Source organism: Cucurbita pepo, chromosome LG08, assembly GCF_002806865.2.
Source record: "Cucurbita pepo subsp. pepo cultivar mu-cu-16 chromosome LG08, ASM280686v2, whole genome shotgun sequence".
In the NCBI taxonomy this organism is placed as follows: Eukaryota; Viridiplantae; Streptophyta; class Magnoliopsida; order Cucurbitales; family Cucurbitaceae; genus Cucurbita; species Cucurbita pepo.
Window position 1 is genome coordinate 6,530,366 of NC_036645.1, and position 20,664 is coordinate 6,551,029.

The 20,664-nt window shown below is 35.2% G+C and overlaps 3 protein-coding genes across 4 annotated transcripts; all 3 read left to right on the top strand.

Annotated features, from left to right (window-relative positions):
- Nucleotides 1-862: 862 nt before the first annotated feature.
- LOC111800807 (gamma-tubulin complex component 2) lies at nucleotides 863-10,293 on the top strand. Of its 2 annotated transcripts, none has more exons than XM_023684660.1 (22): nucleotides 863-1,286; nucleotides 1,359-1,511; nucleotides 1,799-1,848; nucleotides 1,930-1,978; nucleotides 2,207-2,341; nucleotides 3,209-3,340; nucleotides 3,863-3,946; nucleotides 4,022-4,120; nucleotides 5,563-5,654; nucleotides 6,536-6,608; nucleotides 6,682-6,834; nucleotides 6,954-7,073; nucleotides 7,203-7,256; nucleotides 7,692-7,775; nucleotides 7,885-7,959; nucleotides 8,044-8,175; nucleotides 8,777-8,902; nucleotides 8,984-9,091; nucleotides 9,276-9,338; nucleotides 9,436-9,510; nucleotides 9,715-9,914; nucleotides 9,986-10,293. In XM_023684660.1, the coding sequence occupies exons 2-22, from the start codon at nucleotides 1,422-1,424 to the stop codon at nucleotides 10,116-10,118; spliced, it is 2,127 nt and encodes a 708-aa protein (XP_023540428.1). In that variant the 5' UTR covers nucleotides 863-1,286; nucleotides 1,359-1,421; the 3' UTR covers nucleotides 10,119-10,293. The 2 variants fall into 2 exon arrangements, with proteins under 2 accessions (XP_023540428.1, XP_023540429.1); XM_023684661.1 differs by having other exon boundaries at nucleotides 1,933-1,978.
- Nucleotides 10,294-12,409: 2,116 nt separating this feature from the next.
- On the top strand, nucleotides 12,410-18,436 carry LOC111800831 (probable protein S-acyltransferase 17). The gene is made up of 12 exons (XM_023684704.1): nucleotides 12,410-12,574; nucleotides 12,699-12,776; nucleotides 13,029-13,251; nucleotides 13,879-13,972; nucleotides 15,555-15,649; nucleotides 15,747-15,914; nucleotides 16,008-16,080; nucleotides 16,197-16,249; nucleotides 16,935-17,026; nucleotides 17,117-17,169; nucleotides 17,266-17,391; nucleotides 17,883-18,436. Exons 3-12 carry the CDS (start codon nucleotides 13,103-13,105, stop codon nucleotides 18,156-18,158), a joined length of 1,179 nt encoding a protein of 392 aa, XP_023540472.1. The 5' UTR covers nucleotides 12,410-12,574; nucleotides 12,699-12,776; nucleotides 13,029-13,102; the 3' UTR covers nucleotides 18,159-18,436.
- Nucleotides 18,437-19,292: 856 nt separating this feature from the next.
- LOC111800866 lies at nucleotides 19,293-20,256 on the top strand. The gene has a single exon (XM_023684761.1). The coding sequence runs from the start codon at nucleotides 19,406-19,408 to the stop codon at nucleotides 19,982-19,984; it is 579 nt and encodes a 192-aa protein (XP_023540529.1). The 5' UTR covers nucleotides 19,293-19,405; the 3' UTR covers nucleotides 19,985-20,256.
- Nucleotides 20,257-20,664: the final 408 nt, after the last annotated feature.

A 20,664-nucleotide genomic window follows, 5' to 3' on the forward strand; every position in this document is an offset into this window, starting at 1 on the left:
GCCTAATTTCATGTCTGACACGCCTCCCTATAGTACATTCGGAGGCATGACAGGCCTCCCTAGGCCTATTTCAGTGAGGCCTAATTAATAGGCCTAATTTCTTGTCTGACAGACCTCCCTATATATATAGTACGAGGCATTTCATGTCTGACAGACCTAGACCTCCCTATAGTACTAGACCTCCCTATAGTACTGAGGCATTTCTTTCATGTCTGACAGGTCTAGTGAGGCATTTCTTTCATGTCTGACAGGTCTAGCCTCCCTATAGTACTGAGGCATTTTCTTTCATGTCTGACAGGTCTAGACATGATATTTCTGAAACGTCGTACTTCCTAGAAATAAATACAATACAAAAGTAAAACACTAGAATATGAAAAGACATAAAGGGTTGAGTTTGTCATGGGCATGCGACCATGGGCAACACGCCTTGGATGAGCATGACCGTGACATCCTCCCCCACCTAATTGGTTGACGTCCCTGTCACTTGAAGCATGGGTCTAGCTTATTAATACATTCTCGAAAAACCCCCTTGAACCATTTGATTTCTTTTTTACCAACAAAAACTTTGCTCGAAAATAAATAAATAAATAATATATATATATATATATGTATATATATATATATCATTTTCGACCATGGGTTTTTTTGTCGGAGTGTATCTTGTTTTTACTACGAATTATTTAAAGTACGTTTTACAATAACAACAAACATAGATTTTGTATATGTTCAAAATAAAAACATTTGAGTTGAATGAAATTTCATTTTTGTAGCGTGACATAATTTGAACACATTTTTTTGACTATCTTAATATCGAGTTGGTGATAAAAGGTTATATATTACTCTTTAATTTGAAAGCGCGGGATAATACAAGGCCCAAGGAATTGGGCATCCGTACAAAAATCTCAAGAACCCCCCTTCTCTAACTTGATTCCGGCTCCCCCTCTCTCGATCTTCATCTTCTCTGTCTTTCAGCCATTTCCTCTCGCCATACTCCCCCAAGCTCTCAACCACTCTCCCTCGCTCCCTCATTCTTGATTTCGCTCTGGTTTCTGATTAACTTGCAAAACACACTCCCAAAGAGGCTTTTCCTTGTTTCCTTCTTTGTTTGACTCTGATCCTATGATGTTGGAGTTGCACCATTGAGAATTTGAGAAATTGGCGTTTTCTGGGTGGGAGAGACGAGCCTGCGTTGTTCAGTGTTTCAGCTCTCACTCTTTCAGCTATAACGTTTTTCACATGGGTTTTCGGGATGTTCATTGGAAATCGCCATTTTGAATCATTTTCAGGCTGCACGCTTTTCTTCTTAGATTTCGGGAGGGGGGAGATTTTGTGACACTTTAATTGCTGTGAACTCTCAGATACTGTCGTTCTTGTTGGGGTTGAAGGAAATTTGGATGCAACTCGATTGCGGTTGAAAAACTATGGAAAATCCGGCTTCAACATCGATTTCTAGTCCCTCAACGCCCCCTTGGAACCTCGAGAGGCCCTTTCTCACTGGGCGTTTTCATCAGGTTTCTATTTCTCCTCCCTTATTATTCACATTTATTTTCTTCCATATCGAATAGGAATGTGTGTTTGTTTTGTGAAGAATAGTGTGTAAGCTATAGCATTAATCGGAGCTTCTGGAGTCGGAATAGTATCATTTTTCACTCATGGCATGTATTTTTGTTGTTCCTGAATTCCTTGTTCACTTATGAATTATTATCATTGTAGATTTAATTCTTCCATTGGTCTCTCGTATAGAAAATGAGTTCTGACTCTGTGATTTTCTCTTTTTGTTTTGAAAATTATACTCCAGGAAGCAAAAACCACTTCCCGTTTTGCTGATTTAAAGTTGGATTCTCTCAGGTAACTGACAATATCAATAAATACATTTTTATCTTACTTAAAACAGTACTTATCGTACACTTTAAAATTCGAATATCTCAGCAGTGGGTGGCAGGAAAAGGCCATAGGCTGTTATGATGCTGCAATTCAGGTATGATTTCCAATTATTATTATATGTTCTTTTTTTTTTTATACACAAATTATGATTATATGTTAAATACGCCGTTTCAAACTTGAGGAAGGTATTATAGTTCGGCAATTTGTTGTTCCTGAATTCCTTGTCCTGTTATGAATTTGGTTGTTCATATTATTTTTATCTATGAATTTTTCATCGCGGTTTCTGACAATAGTACTTGTCTTCTGTCACACTTATATGTAGGAACTTATTGTAATTGATGATCTCCTCTCCGCCCTGCTTGGAATTGAGGGACGCTATATTTCGATTAAGAGGGTTCATGGCAAAGAGGATGAGGTTTCTTTCCAGGTTGATGCATCTATGGATTTGGCTCTTCAGGTAGCAGCTTTGGAGGCATAAAGTTTACTACAACTGTTGTTTGTTTATTCATTATTATTGTAAAACCTTTGCATTTGTAGGTGTGGTTAGCATGTTTATTGAATCAAATTTTGTTCTCAAGCATCTAATTACCTTGCTAATTTGCTTTCCAGTGATAATTAACTTATTTTTAGCTGGTGTTGATTTAGAAAAAGAAGATTTTGAATGAGACCTCAATCTATTGGATATCTTGGATTGTTAAGTTCTTTCCAAACATACTGTTGACAACCTCGAATTGGACTGAAACAGCCCTTCTCTTCTTATCTTTGTAAACTGGAGGCCTCTATTTGGTTCCTCCACTTTTCATCTCTAAGGCCTTTATGTTGTCTCTCTCTCTTTTTTATTATATGGTTCTTCGATCCTTATTAGAAGAATATTTATGTCTACTTTTGTGGAGTAGTGGACATAATTGTCAGATTTTGTTATATGCTTGGAACAGAATTAGCTAGTAGATTTTGTAAATATATACAAGTTTTAATATCACATGATAACTTCTTTGTAATTATTTGTACTTTTCATCGACCAAGTGTAGGGGATTTGTAGACACCGTATGATTATAATCCCGAAGGTTTTTTGAGCAGTAGTTTCATGAGTTCTGGTAAAGCATCAATCCTTTTGTTCTTCCTGGGGGGACGTGTCAACCATTATAATTCTATATGGAAATTTTAAGATTTTCTGCACAATGGAATTTGTGATAACTTTCTAGATATGCGAAAACTGTTAGAATTCTGACTAATACAATCACCCCCATTATGGATTATTAACATTTTACCTGATTATGCTGTTGACACTAAACTGTTCTAACGCTAATTAAGGCTAATATTGCAGGAATTGGCAAAAAGAATATTTCCTCTGTGTGAGAGCTTTCTGTTCATTAATCAGTTTGTTGAATCAAGATCTCAGTTCAAGAAGGGCTTAGTTAATCACGCCTTTGCTGCTGCGCTTAGAGCTCTCCTTCTAGTAAGTGCTTTGTTTTTAACCCTAATGTAAAAATTGTATTCTTTTGAGTAAAACTGAAAAAAATGCCTTCTTATTCTTTTCATTCTATTGGCACATTCTTTTAATGAAAAGAAATAACGAGCAGCACAAAGTAATGGCCTAATGGGAGACAATTTGTGGAACCAACGCATTAGAACCACAATTCCTTTATCTATTTCTTTTCTTTTCTTTCTTTTTAACCAAAAAAAGAACAAAAAGTAAAAAGAAACAAAAATTTACAAAATCTTCAATAATATTTGTGCTAGCATTGATGGCTATAATCTCTGTTTTTTGGAGATTGATATTTTGTCTAGGGAACCTTTTGAAGGTTATAGCTTATATCAGTAACATAATAATTTCTAAAAGGAAAAGATAAAATACATCAAGGAGAAGCTTGGAAGTATCCCACTGGATTATGTTTAGAGTCTGAAAACTATATTATACGTTAATGGTCTCAAAATATGTTGATTTGAATACTAATTTAATTCTGCTGTTGACCCATAGGATTACCAAGCAATGGTAGCCCAGCTTGAGCATCAGTTTCGACTGGGTAGACTTTCCATCCAAGGATTGTGGTTTTACTGTCAGGTTTGAGCTTCTCTTAATCTATACAAATTCATTTCAAGTATGCCTTCTCACGTTTTATGCTACTGCACATTGCAGCCTATGATGGGTTCCATGCAAGCATTATCTGCTGTGACATGGAAGGTTTCAGCTAATGATATTGCAGGTTCTGCAGTTCTTAACCTCTTGCAGAGCCAGGTACAAACTTGTATTTACAGTCAAGGTGCTTAGAAATCATCAGAATTTCTCAGCAAGTTTTGTATCTCTTAGGGGTTTGGCTTGTTTATAGAAAAAACTTTGGACGTTTATATTTAAGGTACTGCGTTCTGTGAGTAGATGTAGATTGTTGGGCACTTGTTCATCTACTGCCTCTTCTTTCATTTTTCCTTTTCCCCCCTTTGTTCTTTCTTGAAGACATGCATAATAATGAAAAAAGGATGTACAAGGGGGATACATGATTAGAATTCAAAACTAAACACTAGTTTGAGATCATGTAATTAAAAGTTCTCCAATGTGTTGAAATAGAAATTTGTTGTTAAGATTGTTTCTGTAAGCAATGAATATCTTTTTTTATAACAGAACATCCCTTATTACGTAGATATGTCTTTCTTGGAAATATATTTACCCAAGAGATCAAGTCATCTGTTATAGGCTTCAAAAAGCCCAGTGTTCTTAGGTCTCGACCAAATACCAAGATAACTAAGCAGCCAGTCTTGATAGAACACCCAATTTTGTTTGCTTGACCATAAACTTTGTTCAGATCAATTGATTTATTATTATTCTTATTAATGAAAAGCCATACTTTCATTTACAGGAGAATGAAAGGACATATAATGGGCATTCAAAGTAAAAAAGTTATATCAACGGGTGACAAGCAGAGCCAAACCAATAATAAATCCTCATTCCTAAAGTAGCTAAAATAAATTTTAACATCGTAAGAATATTATAAGTTCATTCTTCTCATAACCCTGACAATAAGTGTGCCATTTGCAAACTGAAGTTGATAAATGGTAACATTGCCCTTCAATTGAACACCTTTTAGAACATTCATCTAGGTATTCTTCATAAAAAGCCTGTTTTAAATGTGCACCAGACAGAGGAAAGGTGATAAAGGGGTATTCTTGCCTCAAACTCCTTGATGGAAAAATGCCAGCTTTTGCTTTGTCAGTGATAAAAACGAAGAAATTGGTTTTTGAGATATAATTTGGATTTCTGAATCCAATCCAACTGCTTATTAGAAAAGCTGTTTTCTTCTGTTATAGCTTGCGAGGAGTCGTATCAATGAAATCACGAGCTTTTTCTAGTTCAAACGATCAATCTTGATAAACTAAGCCATGATCTTAGAAGCTCTACCATCAACATAATGGAGCCAATAATTTGTTTGACTTTAATTGGAGCCAACTGAAATTTGGAAACTCTAGAAGGAACCGATCTCTTTATCTGCAGAAACTTAACCAAGAATTTTATATATGATCTTGATCTAGTGAACGAGTCTAATTCACTCATCTTGAAAGCCTCGGATGTTTTAGGAATTAGGCAAATAGACACGCGTGATGCATTGGAACATTCACGAAATAAGTCTTATAACACCATGAGTAGATCATCTCTAATGATGCTAAGCCTTACTTTTTTTTGTTTAGGCCAAGGCTATGGCTGGTGATAATGCAGTGAGGTCTTTGCTGGAGAAGATGACACAGTGTGCAAGCAATGCTTACCTTGGTATATTAGAAAGGTTGGTTCTGGAAGCTGCTACAAAATTTTTGCTATTAATAATAGTTTGTCAACTTTCTTCCCCAACGCACACAGACATGTCCAAAGCCTGAAAAATGGCAGAGAAAGAATCCATTTGGTTACTTTATCAAGTACCTATTAATGCACTTGGACTTAATTTTTTTAAGTGAAAATTTCATTGCTTGTTGATGGTTTTATTTGATTTATGGGATTAAAATAATTATACATAGAAGATGAATGTTCTTGTGAATGGAGCATATACTGGAAGTCTTTATATATACATATACACATATATTTTTAAATAATGGGTCGAAGTATAGGCTGCTAATGTTCTTGTCCCCCCAGACAACAATCTTCATATCATATACGTGCAGTGAATGTAATGTCATGTAAAGTCGTTTCAAGGTGAATGTTTGTAGATCAGAAAGTAAGTGAGTTGAGATCATGTTATGCTTTATTTCTAATTAAATAAATGGTAAATCATTTATGTGCAGTTTGTATAGAAAAGTTGGAAAGCTTCATAAATTACTGTATAGTATGCATCCTACGAGGAGATAGCTTATTAGCATCCAAAGTTCTCATGCCTTTTTTATGACATTGCTGAATCTCATTAGAGTTAGGACTGCGCTATTATTTTGGTCAGTTACCATCCCTAAATCTCCAATTTCTATCACAACATGGTTGCTTATTCCCACAAATAATTTATGATCCATAATTCAAACGTGTCAACACATACGGGTTCACGAGAATTCACTTTTTCTGGAAAATAGTTTTCAAAATGCCCAATTGCCCATTCTCCCCTTGCCACTATTTTGTGGTTATATTTTTCCATTCTGTTATTGATTTGATCAGATTGCTAAATATACATAAATTTTAATTCAGATGGATTTACGAGGGAGTAATTGATGATCCTTATGGTGAATTTTTCATTGCGGAAAACAAATCTCTGCGGAAGGTATGGAGCTTTCTGTGATATTTTAGTGTATGTTGAAGTGTATTTCTCATGGTTATGAATCATGTTTTTCTAGGAGAGCCTCAATCAAGATTATGACACAAAGTATTGGAGGCAACGCTATAGTCTCAAGGAGGGAATTCCTACATTTCTTGCAAATATAGCAGGGATGATATTGACCACAGGAAAATATTTAAATGTCATGAGAGAGTGCGGGCATAATGTTCAGGTTTTTTTATACACTTTTTAATTTTCTGCATGCTTGTCATTACTATATTATTTGGTTACTTCACAAAACAATAATAATAAATATGCTTATTGTAATATCTGATTTCATTGCTATTTCAGCTACCTGTTTCAGAAACTTTGAAGTTAATGAGCTTTGGCTCAAATCATCAGTATTTGGAGAGTATAAAAGCTGCTTATGATTTTTCCAGCAGTGAACTATTGAAACTTGTTTTAGAAAAGGTAGCATTCAATCCTTCTTTTCTGGTTCTTTTCCTTAGTTTCATCTTTCTTTTCTTTTAAATACTTTTCTAGATGTCATCCATGTAAATTTCTTTACAATAGTGACAAATTTTTGTATTGTCCCTGTAGTATGACCTGATGGGGAAGCTGAGGTCAATTAAGCATTACCTTTTGCTTGATCAGGTATACGATCTTTGATTGGTAAACTTATGCTGTGCTCTATGAACGTATGAACCTTATGCTGTCCTCCTTAAATGTAGAACCGATATGAATTTTACATTTTATTCCATCAATGTCATTTTATTCCTTAGAGATAGTAAGCTTCTATGTTTTCGGGTATTGTTTGTCATAAATCCATAAAAAATATCCTTCTCTAATTTAATTAATTTCATCAGTGAATAAATTGAAGCAGTAGGATCAATTTTTCTGTTGGTCTGAGGAACTAGTCCATCAAATCAATATTCCCTTTTGTGACAGTAGTGGCCATATTATTGTGGAAGGAAAATTTTTACGATGAAAGCTAATCTCAGGGTTCTCCTGATGGAGCTGTCTTAAAGATTTCCCATTATATTTTTTCTAATTCATTGTTGGTTGGAAAATCAAATTACATGACCGCAGGGTGATTTCTTGGTTCATTTTATGGACATTGCTCGAGATGAACTTTCAAAAAAGCTTGATGAGATTTCGGTAGAGAAGTTACAGGTTTGATCCTAACCTCCATTTAGTGGCTTTTGGGCCTGACTTTTACTGTTTATTGCCTAACTAATAATGTTTGTGCATCAATATCATATATGCCTTCATGGCCATCTAGTCCCTACTTGATGTTGCCTTACGCACCACAGCAGCTGCAGCAGATCCTTGTCACGAGGATTTAACATGTTGTGTGGTAAGCTGATTGCAGTTTGTTCTTTGTATGATGCAAAAAGTACCAAAAATCTGCGTGATTTCTTCAGTTTTAAATTTATTACAGGAAAGAATGTCATTGCCTAAAAGCTTGCGTGCACTTAAGGATTTAGTTGACAGTAGGACTCTTACTGACATCAATGATCAGGAAGAACCCATGGGTATTACTGGCCTCGAGGCATTTTCTTTAAGTTACAAGGTAAGTTATTTTGGCACTTGTTTTTCGTTCACATTGTTGCTTCATGACTAATTCCTTCACAAGACATACGAGTCTGAGTCTTATTTGTACACCAAATTTGCTACCATTTCTTTTCTTGAATAATATTGGTCTATGGCTTAGATGACTTGAACATTCACCTGGCCGACCGAACTTGTTAATATTTATCCTAGGCCGTGGTTCACGTTATCAAGCCTGAAGGCCTGTGGCCTTATCCAAGAGCCAATTCCTTCCGTTAATTTCCAGTTTGAAGTTTTGGATCAGTTATTGTACCAAGCTTTTAGGTTCGGCTTTAGTTTGTTGAAGTGGTGAAGCTCATCTTAAAAAGAATTAACAAAAATCTATCTTAAAAAAATGACAAATACGATTCACTGGATGATGTATATTAATTAAACCAGTAACAATTAACCCTAAGGCATTGTATGATTTGAAATTGGTTTCTATCTTTTCTGATTCATGTCAAACCACACTAGAGCATAGTTAAACAAATATTTGGCATTAACTAAGGGCCAAGGCTTCCCTTTTCTGTTGTATCATTTGAATTATATTTTTTGTATATATTTAATGGGGGCTTAATTTTCAGGTTAGATGGCCATTGTCTATAGTTATATCATGGAAATCTCTGTCGAAGTACCAGCTGATTTTCCGCTTTCTTTTCCACTGTAAGCATGTGGAACGTCAGCTTTGTGGGGCATGGCAAGTGCATCAAGTATGGGCTTGGTTCTCTTTTCATTGGTAGATGGTCATTTACTACATACATTTTTCACGCTTAAATAATGATCTATGGCAGGGGGTTCGTTCGCTGAACATCCGTGGTACATCCATCTCAAGATCATCCCTACTTTGTCGTGCGATGCTTAAATTTATTAATAGCCTTCTACACTACTTGACCTTTGAGGCAGGTTTTCTCTTTGATAAAGTTAATTTTCATTTGTTTGAAAATGATGCATGCTTTTGAGAATTGAGATAAAATCGTATTCTATATGTTTTTTTATTGATGGATGACCTTAACATGTCATTATGCTTTTCCTTGATAGTAATGGAATATGCCTTTGGTTTCTTGACAAGTTTTTTGATTGTAGGTTCTTGAACCCAATTGGCATATAATGCACAACCGGATTCAGACAGCAAAGAGCATTGATGAGGTACATTCCCTTCTAACTTATGTTGGAGGGTTAAGATTTTTATCATCCATCGCTAAAGTACCTATTCTAAGTATATTTGATAAGCTCCTTCTATCAGGTTATCCAACATCACGATTTCTTCCTCGACAAGTGTCTCCGAGAATGTTTGCTTCTGTTGCCACAGTTGCTTAAGGTCAGTTTATGATGTATGCTTCCCCCCCCCCCAACTATCAAACTACATAAATCACAGCAATGTTTACAAATCTCTTATTTTCTGTAAATTGAGTAATGGACAAAAGGTTCTTGCTGGGATGGCTAGACTGTATCCGTGATTGAGATGTGTATTATAATCTTTGTTGTTGGGATCTTCTTCTACTAATATATTCTCTACGTGCAGAAAGTGGAGAAGTTGAAATTGTTATGTCTGCAATATGCAGCAGCTGCTCAGTGGTTGATTTCATCCTCCATTGATCCATGTAAGTCGGAGGAATCATCCGATAGCTTGATTGGTTCCAAAAAATCCAAGCAGTGTTATGGAAAAACGGCCAAGGGAGCAAAGCTAACCACCTCCAACTTAGCAGTCACCGAGTCGATCCTGTAAGTTCATATTGAGTGTCTGTTTACGCTTATAATTCCTTGTTCTTACCTCCACTTTGAACATGTTGCAGTAAATTTGAGAAAGAATTCAACTCTGAGCTTCAGAGTTTGGGACCAATTTTGTGTAAAAGCTCCCAGGCTGAGCCATACTTGACTCACCTTGCTCAGTGGATTCTTGGCATTGAAATGACAAATAGGTTCTGAATTTCTTCCTTCCTTGTAACTTTGCAGAATTTCTATATTATTATTGTCACAGTTCTCAGTACTTCTGTATCAGGGATGTGGTTCTTTGTGAGTTCCTTGGAAAGTTTAGTTGTTTCTTGTATGTGCTGCAGTTGAGGATTATCAATGTTGGCTTCTCCTTTCCCTTCATGCTTTATTTTCTGTCATGTCCCTTGTGGTTTAGCTGCTCTTTTACTTTTCCTTTTTCGCCTTCCTATCTAGCTGACCTTAGATCTCCCGTCGCTTCCTCAGAACTCACCTTTGTTATCCTGTTTAGCTAACGGATTAAGAACCTTCCTTGCATAGGTTGTAGATTTGGATTCCTGCCTTCGCTATAATATTTCCTTTTTTAAAAAAAATTTGATCTAAATGAAACTATTCAGATTTCTACCGCTAGCAGAAATTGCCTTCTTTAAGTTTTCTCTCTCGGACTTTTCCTCAAAGTTTATAAAACACGTCTATTAGGGAGAGGTTTCCACACCCTTGTTTTGTCCTCCTCCCCATTGGAGGTAGAATCTCACACTTAAAAATCCTCCTCGTTGACAGCACCCAAATACAAAAAGCAGGATATCCTTCTAAATTGAGGACGACGACTGGCCAAAACCATGTTGTCATATCTGTAGAACAATTCGAGAAAGAAACCACAGTCAATAGCTCTACTTCTTTGTCACTTTGTTCCACAATATTCTTCGTTTCAGAAAGAGGGTCAAACCCCAGATTAGATTTGACAGGTAAGAGTGTGCACATCGTTTTTATTTAAGCAGTCGACAGAGAGATCCAAGGCCCAAACCTTTTTAGTGAGCGTTGGTTTAAGGAATTTCACGTTTTCTCTCGCACATCGTCTGGTGTCTGATTATATTATTTTTAACCGTTCAAGTCCACCACTAGCAAATATTGTCCGTTTTGCCTCATTACCGTCAGTCGCACTGTTTTAAAATTTTAAAATGTGTCTATTAAGAAGAGGTTTCTATATCCTTAGAATATTTTGTTCTCCTCTCTAACCGATGTGGTACCTCACATATTATTGATGCATATTGACCATCGAAATTCATTAAAATGGGCTGATGATGGGCGGATGATGATCAGAGTAATTGTAATTTAAATGCTTAAATAAATGCATTAAAGCATTTTCTCTACAAATTTAAAAGAATTATGTATTTTTTACTATTTTGGTAAGATTTCTAGAGAACAACAATGTTTATGTTATAAAATAGTTATATTTGAGAAAATTTTATTGTTACCCTTTCCTAATTTTTATTATATTATTTTTAATTATTCTGGGTATTTTTTTTACGGATTATAATCATTATTTACAAATGGAGGGTTTAAATTTATTGTATTATTATCAGTTTAATAGTTTAATTCCCACAATTATAAGCTCCCACGTGCGTAAACTTAACAAAAGATGTCTATTGATAACGTTCAGAGTTTTTATTAAAATATGGTTCTTTTTATTATTTAATTAGAATTAATTGATTCAAACTAAATTCATAATTAATAATACTAAACTATAACTAATTAAAATTAATATTATTTGAAATAAATAATTAATCTTCTATTTTTATTGATAAAATATATTAAACTAATGTAATTAAGGATATATATCAAAAGTATAAATTTATAATTTTAGTATTAGTTAAATTAAGTAGTAATTATAATTAATTATCCAACTAAAATGATTACTTTATTATTGGAGTTTCTTACTTAATTTTGATTCTTTTATTACATGACATCCTTCATCTACAAAATCTATAAAACTTTAAACCATACTAAATTCAATTACTTTTTTGCATTATAAAATAATTTTGACTAAATTAATAAAAATAAGTATGAACTAATGAAAAATATCTTTAAATTTTAAAAATTTCAATAATTTTAATCAATATATTAACCACAAAACTTTTTAAATTTTTTTCAAAGATTAAAAATACTAACCTTCATATATTAATAATAAGTATATATTTTGAGTTTTTTCAAAAAAAAAATTAAAGTATTAATGGAAATTTTAAAAATTAAGTCAAACCTTTTAAAAAGTTTCTGATAAAAAATTTAGAAAGTTTAAAATATTTTTTTGAGATAAAATATAAATAATTTACATGAGTAATGATATTATTATTATTATTATTTAAGTTTACTAATTTAGACAATAATTTAAAAATATTTTTATTAATTTAAACAATAATTTAACAAATATTTTATTTATTTATTTGGATACCATTCTATTGAATCCCCAAGAGAAAGTATATTTTTAATGAAAAAATGAATTTATTTTTCCGGATTCAACCTTCTCCTTCTTCTCCATCTTCTCCATCTGGGGGCTTCATTTTCCAAACCCAAAAATCCAGCAGAAACGAAGCTTGAAGATTGATTTCTGCATCAAATTCAAGATCTCGACCCGCTGGATGCCGCCGCTGCCTTGATCATTGTTTCACCAGTTGGTGTGTCTCTTTCACCCTTCTCTGAGCTCCCTCTCTTGCCGCTTCGCTGTTGATGCCCTTAATTCTTCCAGTTCTCAATTTTTTAAGCTTCTCAAACTCTCTCTATCTTCTTCCTCTTTTTAAGCTCGTTCTATGAGATGGTAGATTTGCTGAACGTTTGAGCTGTTGGTTGTGTGATTTGGGCCCCTTTCTATCCCACCACGTAAGAATCAGATTGGTTTTATCTTTTTAGATTTCTTTAGCTATTGCACATGCTCTTACCTCTGTCAATTCGTCGCTTGATTTTTGTTTCCCATATTAAATTTTATATTCAGTTTTTAAGTTCTCTGGCTCACATGTGGGGATGCCTTGAAGTTCGGAAAAAAAAAAAAAAAAAAAAACCCCATTATCTCCTTTTGGAACGGATTCTATTTGATAATTCGTAATTTGTTTAGATGTGTGCTTTCTGGTCCAGGAGTCTCGAGTAATTGAACCGCGAAGGGGAACAAAACTAGCTCTCTCTCCCTTTTTCTTTCAATTTCCAGTGTGATGGCTGTACAGTGGTTACTGTTATGCCATGGCTTGGTTACACTTCTGGTGGTGGTCTCTTTCCTTTGCGGCCAGTGGCCGATCTTCGATGGCACTCCCATTCAACGTATTCACCGTTTCCTCACTTTTGGCGCCTACGATTATTTCTTGTAATTTTCTCTCCTCTTTTCTTTTCCTTGTCTTCTTAAGGTTAAAGTATAAACTTAGTTCCCAAATGTGTATTTATTCAATCCCTAAACTTTAGTAAGTTTTAAGCATGTCATTGAACTTTGAATTTTGATTATATGTAGTGTTGTTAATGTTGTCAACTAAAGAATGAATGTTAAATGTATAATGCACAGGTATGGTCTACTTTGACATGATAGACAACTGAGAGAAAGAAGAGGATAGTTAGATGAAATGGAGTGACATGGTCTAGAGAGGAATTTAATATATTGATTTAAAAGAAGAGTATGTTATCTAAGCTATACTTCTGTTTGTCTAGTTGTTCAACTCCTTTTGCCATTTTTCTATCATGTTCATCTCATGTCCAATGAGTCCATTTTTGTTAAGTAGACACATCATGTAATCATTTAGTTAACAATATTCACGACAAGGGCTACACACATCACAATTCAAATCTAGAGATGTAGTTGAGACTTTTTAAAGTCTAGGGATGGGATAAATACAGCAACAAATTTCATGAACTAGATTGATAATTTAACCTTTTGTACTTCTATTTTGCCAACTATGTAGCATTATGTCATATTTCTTTTTTATTTTTGGTTTAAATGCAGACGACTTATAGGATATGTATTTGGGTCAAAGGGAACTAATACGGTTCTAGCGATCGAAAGTTTCTGCTGTGACAGACCTAATCCAATCCTTCAGGTTGATAAATTATGTACTGTTTGATAATATGAAAGAACTGGGTTTTAATACACAAACTGCTGTGCTCTTGTGAAGTTAAGTTTGAATAATTGGAACTTATATATGATTGTGTTTCATGTTTATATTTATGCTTATGTGTTTTGATTTCATATTCTAAAATATTTTCTCCTGTTACAGAGTACTAGTTGTGGCATTAGTATGTCCGCCGTGCTTACAACGTATCCTTGGTATAAATTGGCCCAATTAGATTACTGATGAATTATGATTAGATGGTTACTTTTGGTGATTTTAAAATTCCCATATGGCATCTGGGGCCATTGATGATCATTTTCTGTGAATCAGAAAAGGGGTGTGGAATATTCATATTCAGGCACTATCTTATAGTCGAGGTTTCTAAAGCTTGATTATGAATTCATTTCCACTGATTCCTGAATATATATAGAAAGGATCATTCGTTGTTTCATCCTTGGACTTTCACAAACAGAATAACACCATGTTCTACATTGGTTGTTGATTGCTTTAGGATAACAAGTCATTTTATTTCTTACTAACTGACCAATAATGCTTTACACATACCTAACCTATTTTTGTAAGGAATTTGTGATGCTGCATGGTACTTCCAAGTACATAACAAGTGATAGTGGCTAGTGGCTCCAAGTTCTTGTCATATTTGGAAATGTTTTATGAAGAAATTTACTAGTTTGAAGTTTTGTACTGCTTGTTTTCCAACTCATCCCTTAATGTGATGGATGATGGTCAAATTGAGGTAACACATAGAGGTTTGGGTTATTTAATTTGTTGTTTGAATGCTGACATATCTAATATAAATGATGGGGTCTATATAGTACAGGAAGAATTTGCATTTAGGAACAGGAAGAACTGATCCAAATAAATCTTCTCTCGTAGTTGCTTACACAAAAGGTCCTTGCTTAAAAGTGACTTTAGCGAAACCCCCAAATGGTGTTGATGAACATAGAAGCTAAGGAGTAGCCTGAATCATTGCATGATTACAATTTGAATTTGTTTGCATTTTAAATAAGGCTAGTAAGATATTCTGTAGATGCTTAAAAGCATAGGTGAATGAAGGGGTTTAATGAAAGATACCTCTTGAGCCCTTTAGGACAATTCAGTCTCCAGCTGGGATTGGTAACAAGCTTTAATAGAAGTTTGATCCTGCAGAGTACTGAATGAATTATGCCTAATACCTAGTTTACAGAGCCTATCTACTTATCCACACATTTCAAGTACGTTCAATGTGTCTGTCCTACTGCAAGATGTACTTAATTCCATTTTCTGTTAGCACTGTTTAGTAGTTAGATCACTAACTGCATAAAACTACGTCACCCCTGTTCCTATACTTGCGCTAATTTTTTATCATTGGCACAGTAGCAATTAAAATGAAGAAGTTGCTCTGCTTCCAATTTTCAATGCCATTAGATTCATACTGAGCCCTATAGCTATGCTAATGGTTTTCAAGAGGCTCTAATGATGGTGTAACATGAAGTCTTCCTGTTTAACAAAGAGATATAATTGGGCTCTTGTTCTTTATTCTCCAGTCATTCAATGTTTTTCTTTCTTGCAGGTCATTTATCTTGCTATTATTGGGATTACCTATTACATTATTACAATATCTACATTCAAATACGTCCCTGGTTATTACTTAAGTGGAATTCATAGGTAACTATCCTAAAATCTGTGTATTTTGTGCTATAGTTGTACTACTTTGCAGTCAGAGTTTCATCTTGAACTCCTTAGGCGTTTTGTGTTCTTGCAGGTATACAAGCTTTTTGGCTGTTACAGTTGGTGTTCTCCTCTTTCTATTAACCAGCTTTTCTGATCCAGGGACGGTGAATGCTGATAATGTACATCGTTATCTGTCTGCTTATCCGTATGACAACATTATTTACTCTGAAAAGGAATGTTCAACTTGCAAAATTCTAAAGTAAACATTTTCTTATCCTGTACACTTATTAATTTTACAGTTTTCTCTGGCTTCTAATTACAATAATTATTTTTTACTTCCTCATTGTCTCAGACCTGCTAGATCCAAACATTGCAGCATATGTGATCGTTGTGTTGCACGTTTTGACCATCACTGTGGATGGATGGTGTGAATTACCTCCATTTCCCTATTTTCTGCTATCTCGTTGATAGACATCTTTTGTATTGTCAAAGTCATTGAATGTTGGATTTTTGATATTTCCAAGGGTTTTCAACTTTGCAGAATAACTGTATAGGGGAGAGGAATACCCGATATTTTATGGCCTTCCTTTTGTGGTACGTGCTAGGTGATTCGAAATCATTTAAGTTGCATTAACATCGTAATTGTATGTACTCCAATTTTGAACCTGGTGCTTAGATGTTTTCATGAAGGTCGATGTTAAAAAGAGTATTTTCTTCCAAGTGAATGAAGATGAAAAGAAATTTGTTGTACTGGATTATGCAGTCTTTAATTTTTTGAAGTTGAACCTTATGGTCATTTTGTATCTGAAATTGTGAGACCCCTATTATGCATACTTATCAAAGGGAATCGGGAAACTGAGTGCAATGGTTTTGTGAGACCGGTTTGGGATCGTGCTTCTACTTTACGGTCTTGGTGGGAGGGTTTTTTGTAGGACTTTTGGGGATGTTGGTTGCTATGTGAAATTTTGTGGACAATTTGGGTCTTGAGAGAAATCTCCAGCTCTCTCGAATAGCTGGAGTGTTTGGGTATTGTAGTGTTGGTTTTTCCTTGTTGAATGCAAAATCATCGCTGCATAACCTACTGTTCATTGAAGAATTCTGATAGAATAATGTTGGTTTTTCCTATTTGCTTGTGTTGTGTGTTTTTCTGCCTGTTTACAGGGAATTTAAGATTAGATACCCAACTGTGTTAACATACTCGCAACCACATATTTCTGCTATATTAGTGTTATCGAGTCCTCAGATCATATACATTCTTTAATTTGTTATGTTTTCACAGGCATTTCTTTCTTTGTGTATACGGGGCGGTTGCAATTGGACTTGTTCTTGCTGGACAATTAAAAGAATTAAAAGTTGTTTATATCTTGACGGGTACATGAAATTACTTTCGCTCCTTTATTGTGTCTCTTTCGTTCATGTAAATCTGATACATGGCAATTCTTTCCCATTTATCGGATGCAGTTTATTATGGCGTTGAAAATTCTTTCTTCGGTCTAGCACCTTATGTTATACAGGTAAGTTATTTAAATTGATTCCTTGTCCCTCTGTTTGTTTGCTTAAATTGTGCATTCTGGATAATTACTGTTGGCTTGTTGTTTGGCTTGCAACAGTGGATTTTGGGCTCCTACAATACTCAACTGCTAATCATGGTGTTTCTTTCGATAGTTTGTCTGCTATTGGGAGGTTTCTTTGGTTACCATGCTAAACTCTGTATCACAAATACCACAACAAATGAGGTGTGTCTCTTTTTTGCGTTTAGTTATTTTCTTTGTGTGGTGGGTAAACTCGGTAATGGCCATGGCTTTAAAATACGTCTGTTAAGGACAGGTTTCAACGCCCTTATAAAGAACGTTTCATTCTCTTCCCTGACCAACGTGGGATCTCACAGAAGTACATGTCAATTACAACTAACCTAAGTTCATTTGGAACGTAATAGTCTTAGAAATGGGTTAGCTTCCAACATTTTTATGGCTATTTTTTGTGATTTATAGTTCTAGTGATGTGAGATGTAATTTTTATTAAGTTGAGGATTTTTTTGCAACTACTCTTCTAGTCATGTCGGAGCATTTTGTTACCGAGTTTAGTTTTTAAAATTAGGTCGAAAGAGAAATTAAGGGACCAAAAATGTTTTTTTTTTTTTTTTTCCTTTTAAAAATGGTTGTCAAACAACTAGAATATTTCATCTGTCAATTTGACTTATTGGGTGATTTGTTTTGGGTACTGCTAGACATTTAAGTGGCAAGAGTACATCAGCTGGCAGAGGAAGACAAGTGAAGCCAAGGCAAGTGCAGCAGCCTTAAGAGCAAGCATGGATGGTCTGAGTTCCGAAAGAAAGCCTCCAGAAAGCAAATGGAGAACCATTTTTCGTAGATCTCGACTCGAACAAGTGCAGGTTGTCAAGAATAATACTTACGATCACGGATTTTTACACAACATTCATGAGGTTATTTTCCCTTTCTCATCAAGACCATCATTTTCACGAAGTAAACCGAAATCTGGCTGAGACTGCTGTAAATTTAATGCTCTACGATGAACCATGTTGTCGTTTCATTCAATTAGAGGTTGATGGGTCGGTCGATCGGTCGAGGGTAGCCCTCTGGAGATTGTATAAACTCATGGTCTCTTGCTTTTGCATTTCTCCATGGCTTTATGATGATGGTCAGCCTTAATGATCTCCTAATGTTATTGTTGGAAGTATTTTGTTGAATTCTAAATGTTTTTGTTTAGTGTGTAAGCTAATTGAGAAGGTTTTGATTTCTAAGCAAATTATGACCTTTGGAATGACCTTCTTCACTCCCTTTATACTTACTTGATGAGGTTCAAACATGAAAATACTTGGAAAAGGAAAATTTGAAAGGTTAATTTAATTTGCTAAAATACATTATTCTTAATTTCAAGATCTCTATTTATTCAAAATGTATTTTTATTTTTACCATAAGGTAATACGGCACGTTCTTAAGTCTTAATAATAAGATAGAAATAAGAAACGTGATTATTGAATGGATGGATGTTATCGATATGTCATATTACGCATTTAAAAAATTCATGCATTTATACGAAGAATAATTCAAATTTTTATCTAATTGGTCTAAATGGTATATGTTAGGCGTAACTTTTCCTGTGACTATGGCATGAGGTATTTTCTCTACCCTTTCTTACCTTGAAAAAACAAGGGCACCTTGCGTCCTTGAACCGATAATCATCTTTCGACTAACCTAGCCTCCTCCGTCCCTCGGGACCAACAAGAGGTATTACAAGAATATATTCACTTATTGTCTATCGATTACACCTTTCGAATTGATCTTAGGCTCTGATTCACCCCTGTAACGAAAAGAGGAATCCTTAGGTTTTCAGGGCAGGGGAAGCGAAAAATCTTATATAAATTACATTAACTAGAATTAAAAAAAAAAATTAAATTACCCTCTTTTTTTTTTTTTTTTTTTTTTTTTTTTTTTTTTTTTTTTGTAAAAATCTCTATTTCCCTAAATATATATTATATAACGGGAAAAAGAAAAGTAGCCGTTAGATTGTCAATTACACACAGCAGAGTAACGTTGGAGTTTTTCAGATTGTCTCCAACGGCTAGAAATGTAGCCGTTGGGCAAGATCCCGCCCCTATATATCTTCCTCTTCATTCCACACCTTCTTTCAACATCCGCCATTACCAATCCTTCTTCCTGCAAAAGCTCAAAGAATTTCATCAATTCTTTCTCAAATTTAATTCATCAAATTCTCCATCTCCGATTAAAAATGGGTTTCTCCATAAGCGGCCACCCACAATCATCAACCTCAATGAGCCGTTCCCATTACCACACCCACAAGCTCTTCCTCTACACCAATTACATCCTCCTCGGCGCCGCCTCCAGCTGCATTTTCCTCACTCTTTCCCTCCGCCTCCTCCCCTCTCTCTGCGGTCTCTCCCTCATCTTCCTCCACATCCTCACCATCGCCGCCGCCGTCTCCGGCTGCGCCATGGCCTCCACCGCCTCGGGTCGTTGGTTCGGCATCCACATGGTGTTCACCGTCCTCACCGCCATCTTCCAAGGCTCTGTTGCTGTCCTGGTGTACACCAGAACAGGGGACTTTCTTGGGGAGTTGAAATCGTACGTGAGGGAGGAGGATGGAGCCGTGATCTTGAAATTGGCCGGAGGGTTGAGTGTGGTTATGTTTGTTTTGGAGTGGGTTGTTCTTACTTTGGCGTTTTTCTTGAAGTATTATGCGTTTGTTGAAGGCGGTGGAGGGAGTGGGAATGGGGCGGCGGCGATGAGGAGTGCTAAGGTTGAACAGGATGAGGATTTGAAGGACTGGCCTTGGCCGTTCCAAGTTTGATTGATTCCACTTTGTTTGGATTTTATATATTTTTTGTGAAATATGTTCAATTTGTTTCTTAAAATTTAGATATGTAATCTTCAATTTATTGTTTAATTCCTTTCGGGTGTGAATCGTGTCTCTCTTTTAAAACAAAAAACATATTTTAAAGGGGTTTGGGTGAAAGTCAAGGTAATCTTATTGGCATGAAATACACAAGCCTGAAACCCCGATTTGGTGAGGTTTTTGGTATCTCAGTGCAATACTCGAGTATAATTTGGTAAGATTTTAGCAATTTTATGTCTAGTTTAGTTTTTTGTGGATGAGTCACCCATATTGTCCACTTTGAGCCTAATCTCTCTCAAGCCTATGCTGTTTTGGGTTTTTCAGAAGGCCTCATCCAATGGAGATACTATTTCTCACTTGTAAACGTGATATTTCACTAAATTATAACCAACGTTGAACTCACTCCCAATAATCCATAACAATTGTCACTCCAAATTAGTGTACTTTTTCACCTAATCAATTCTTTCGAAGTCTTTCCTTGTCCGAAAATCTTCTCTCTCCTATTCCACTCGGTCGAGTGATCCCAGACCAATTCAGTCACATTTCATTCATTTGGAATATGGGCTTTTATTAATTCAATTAGAGAATCGGAGGTCGAGTCCAAATTTTGGTGGAGTGAAATATTTGATTCTTTT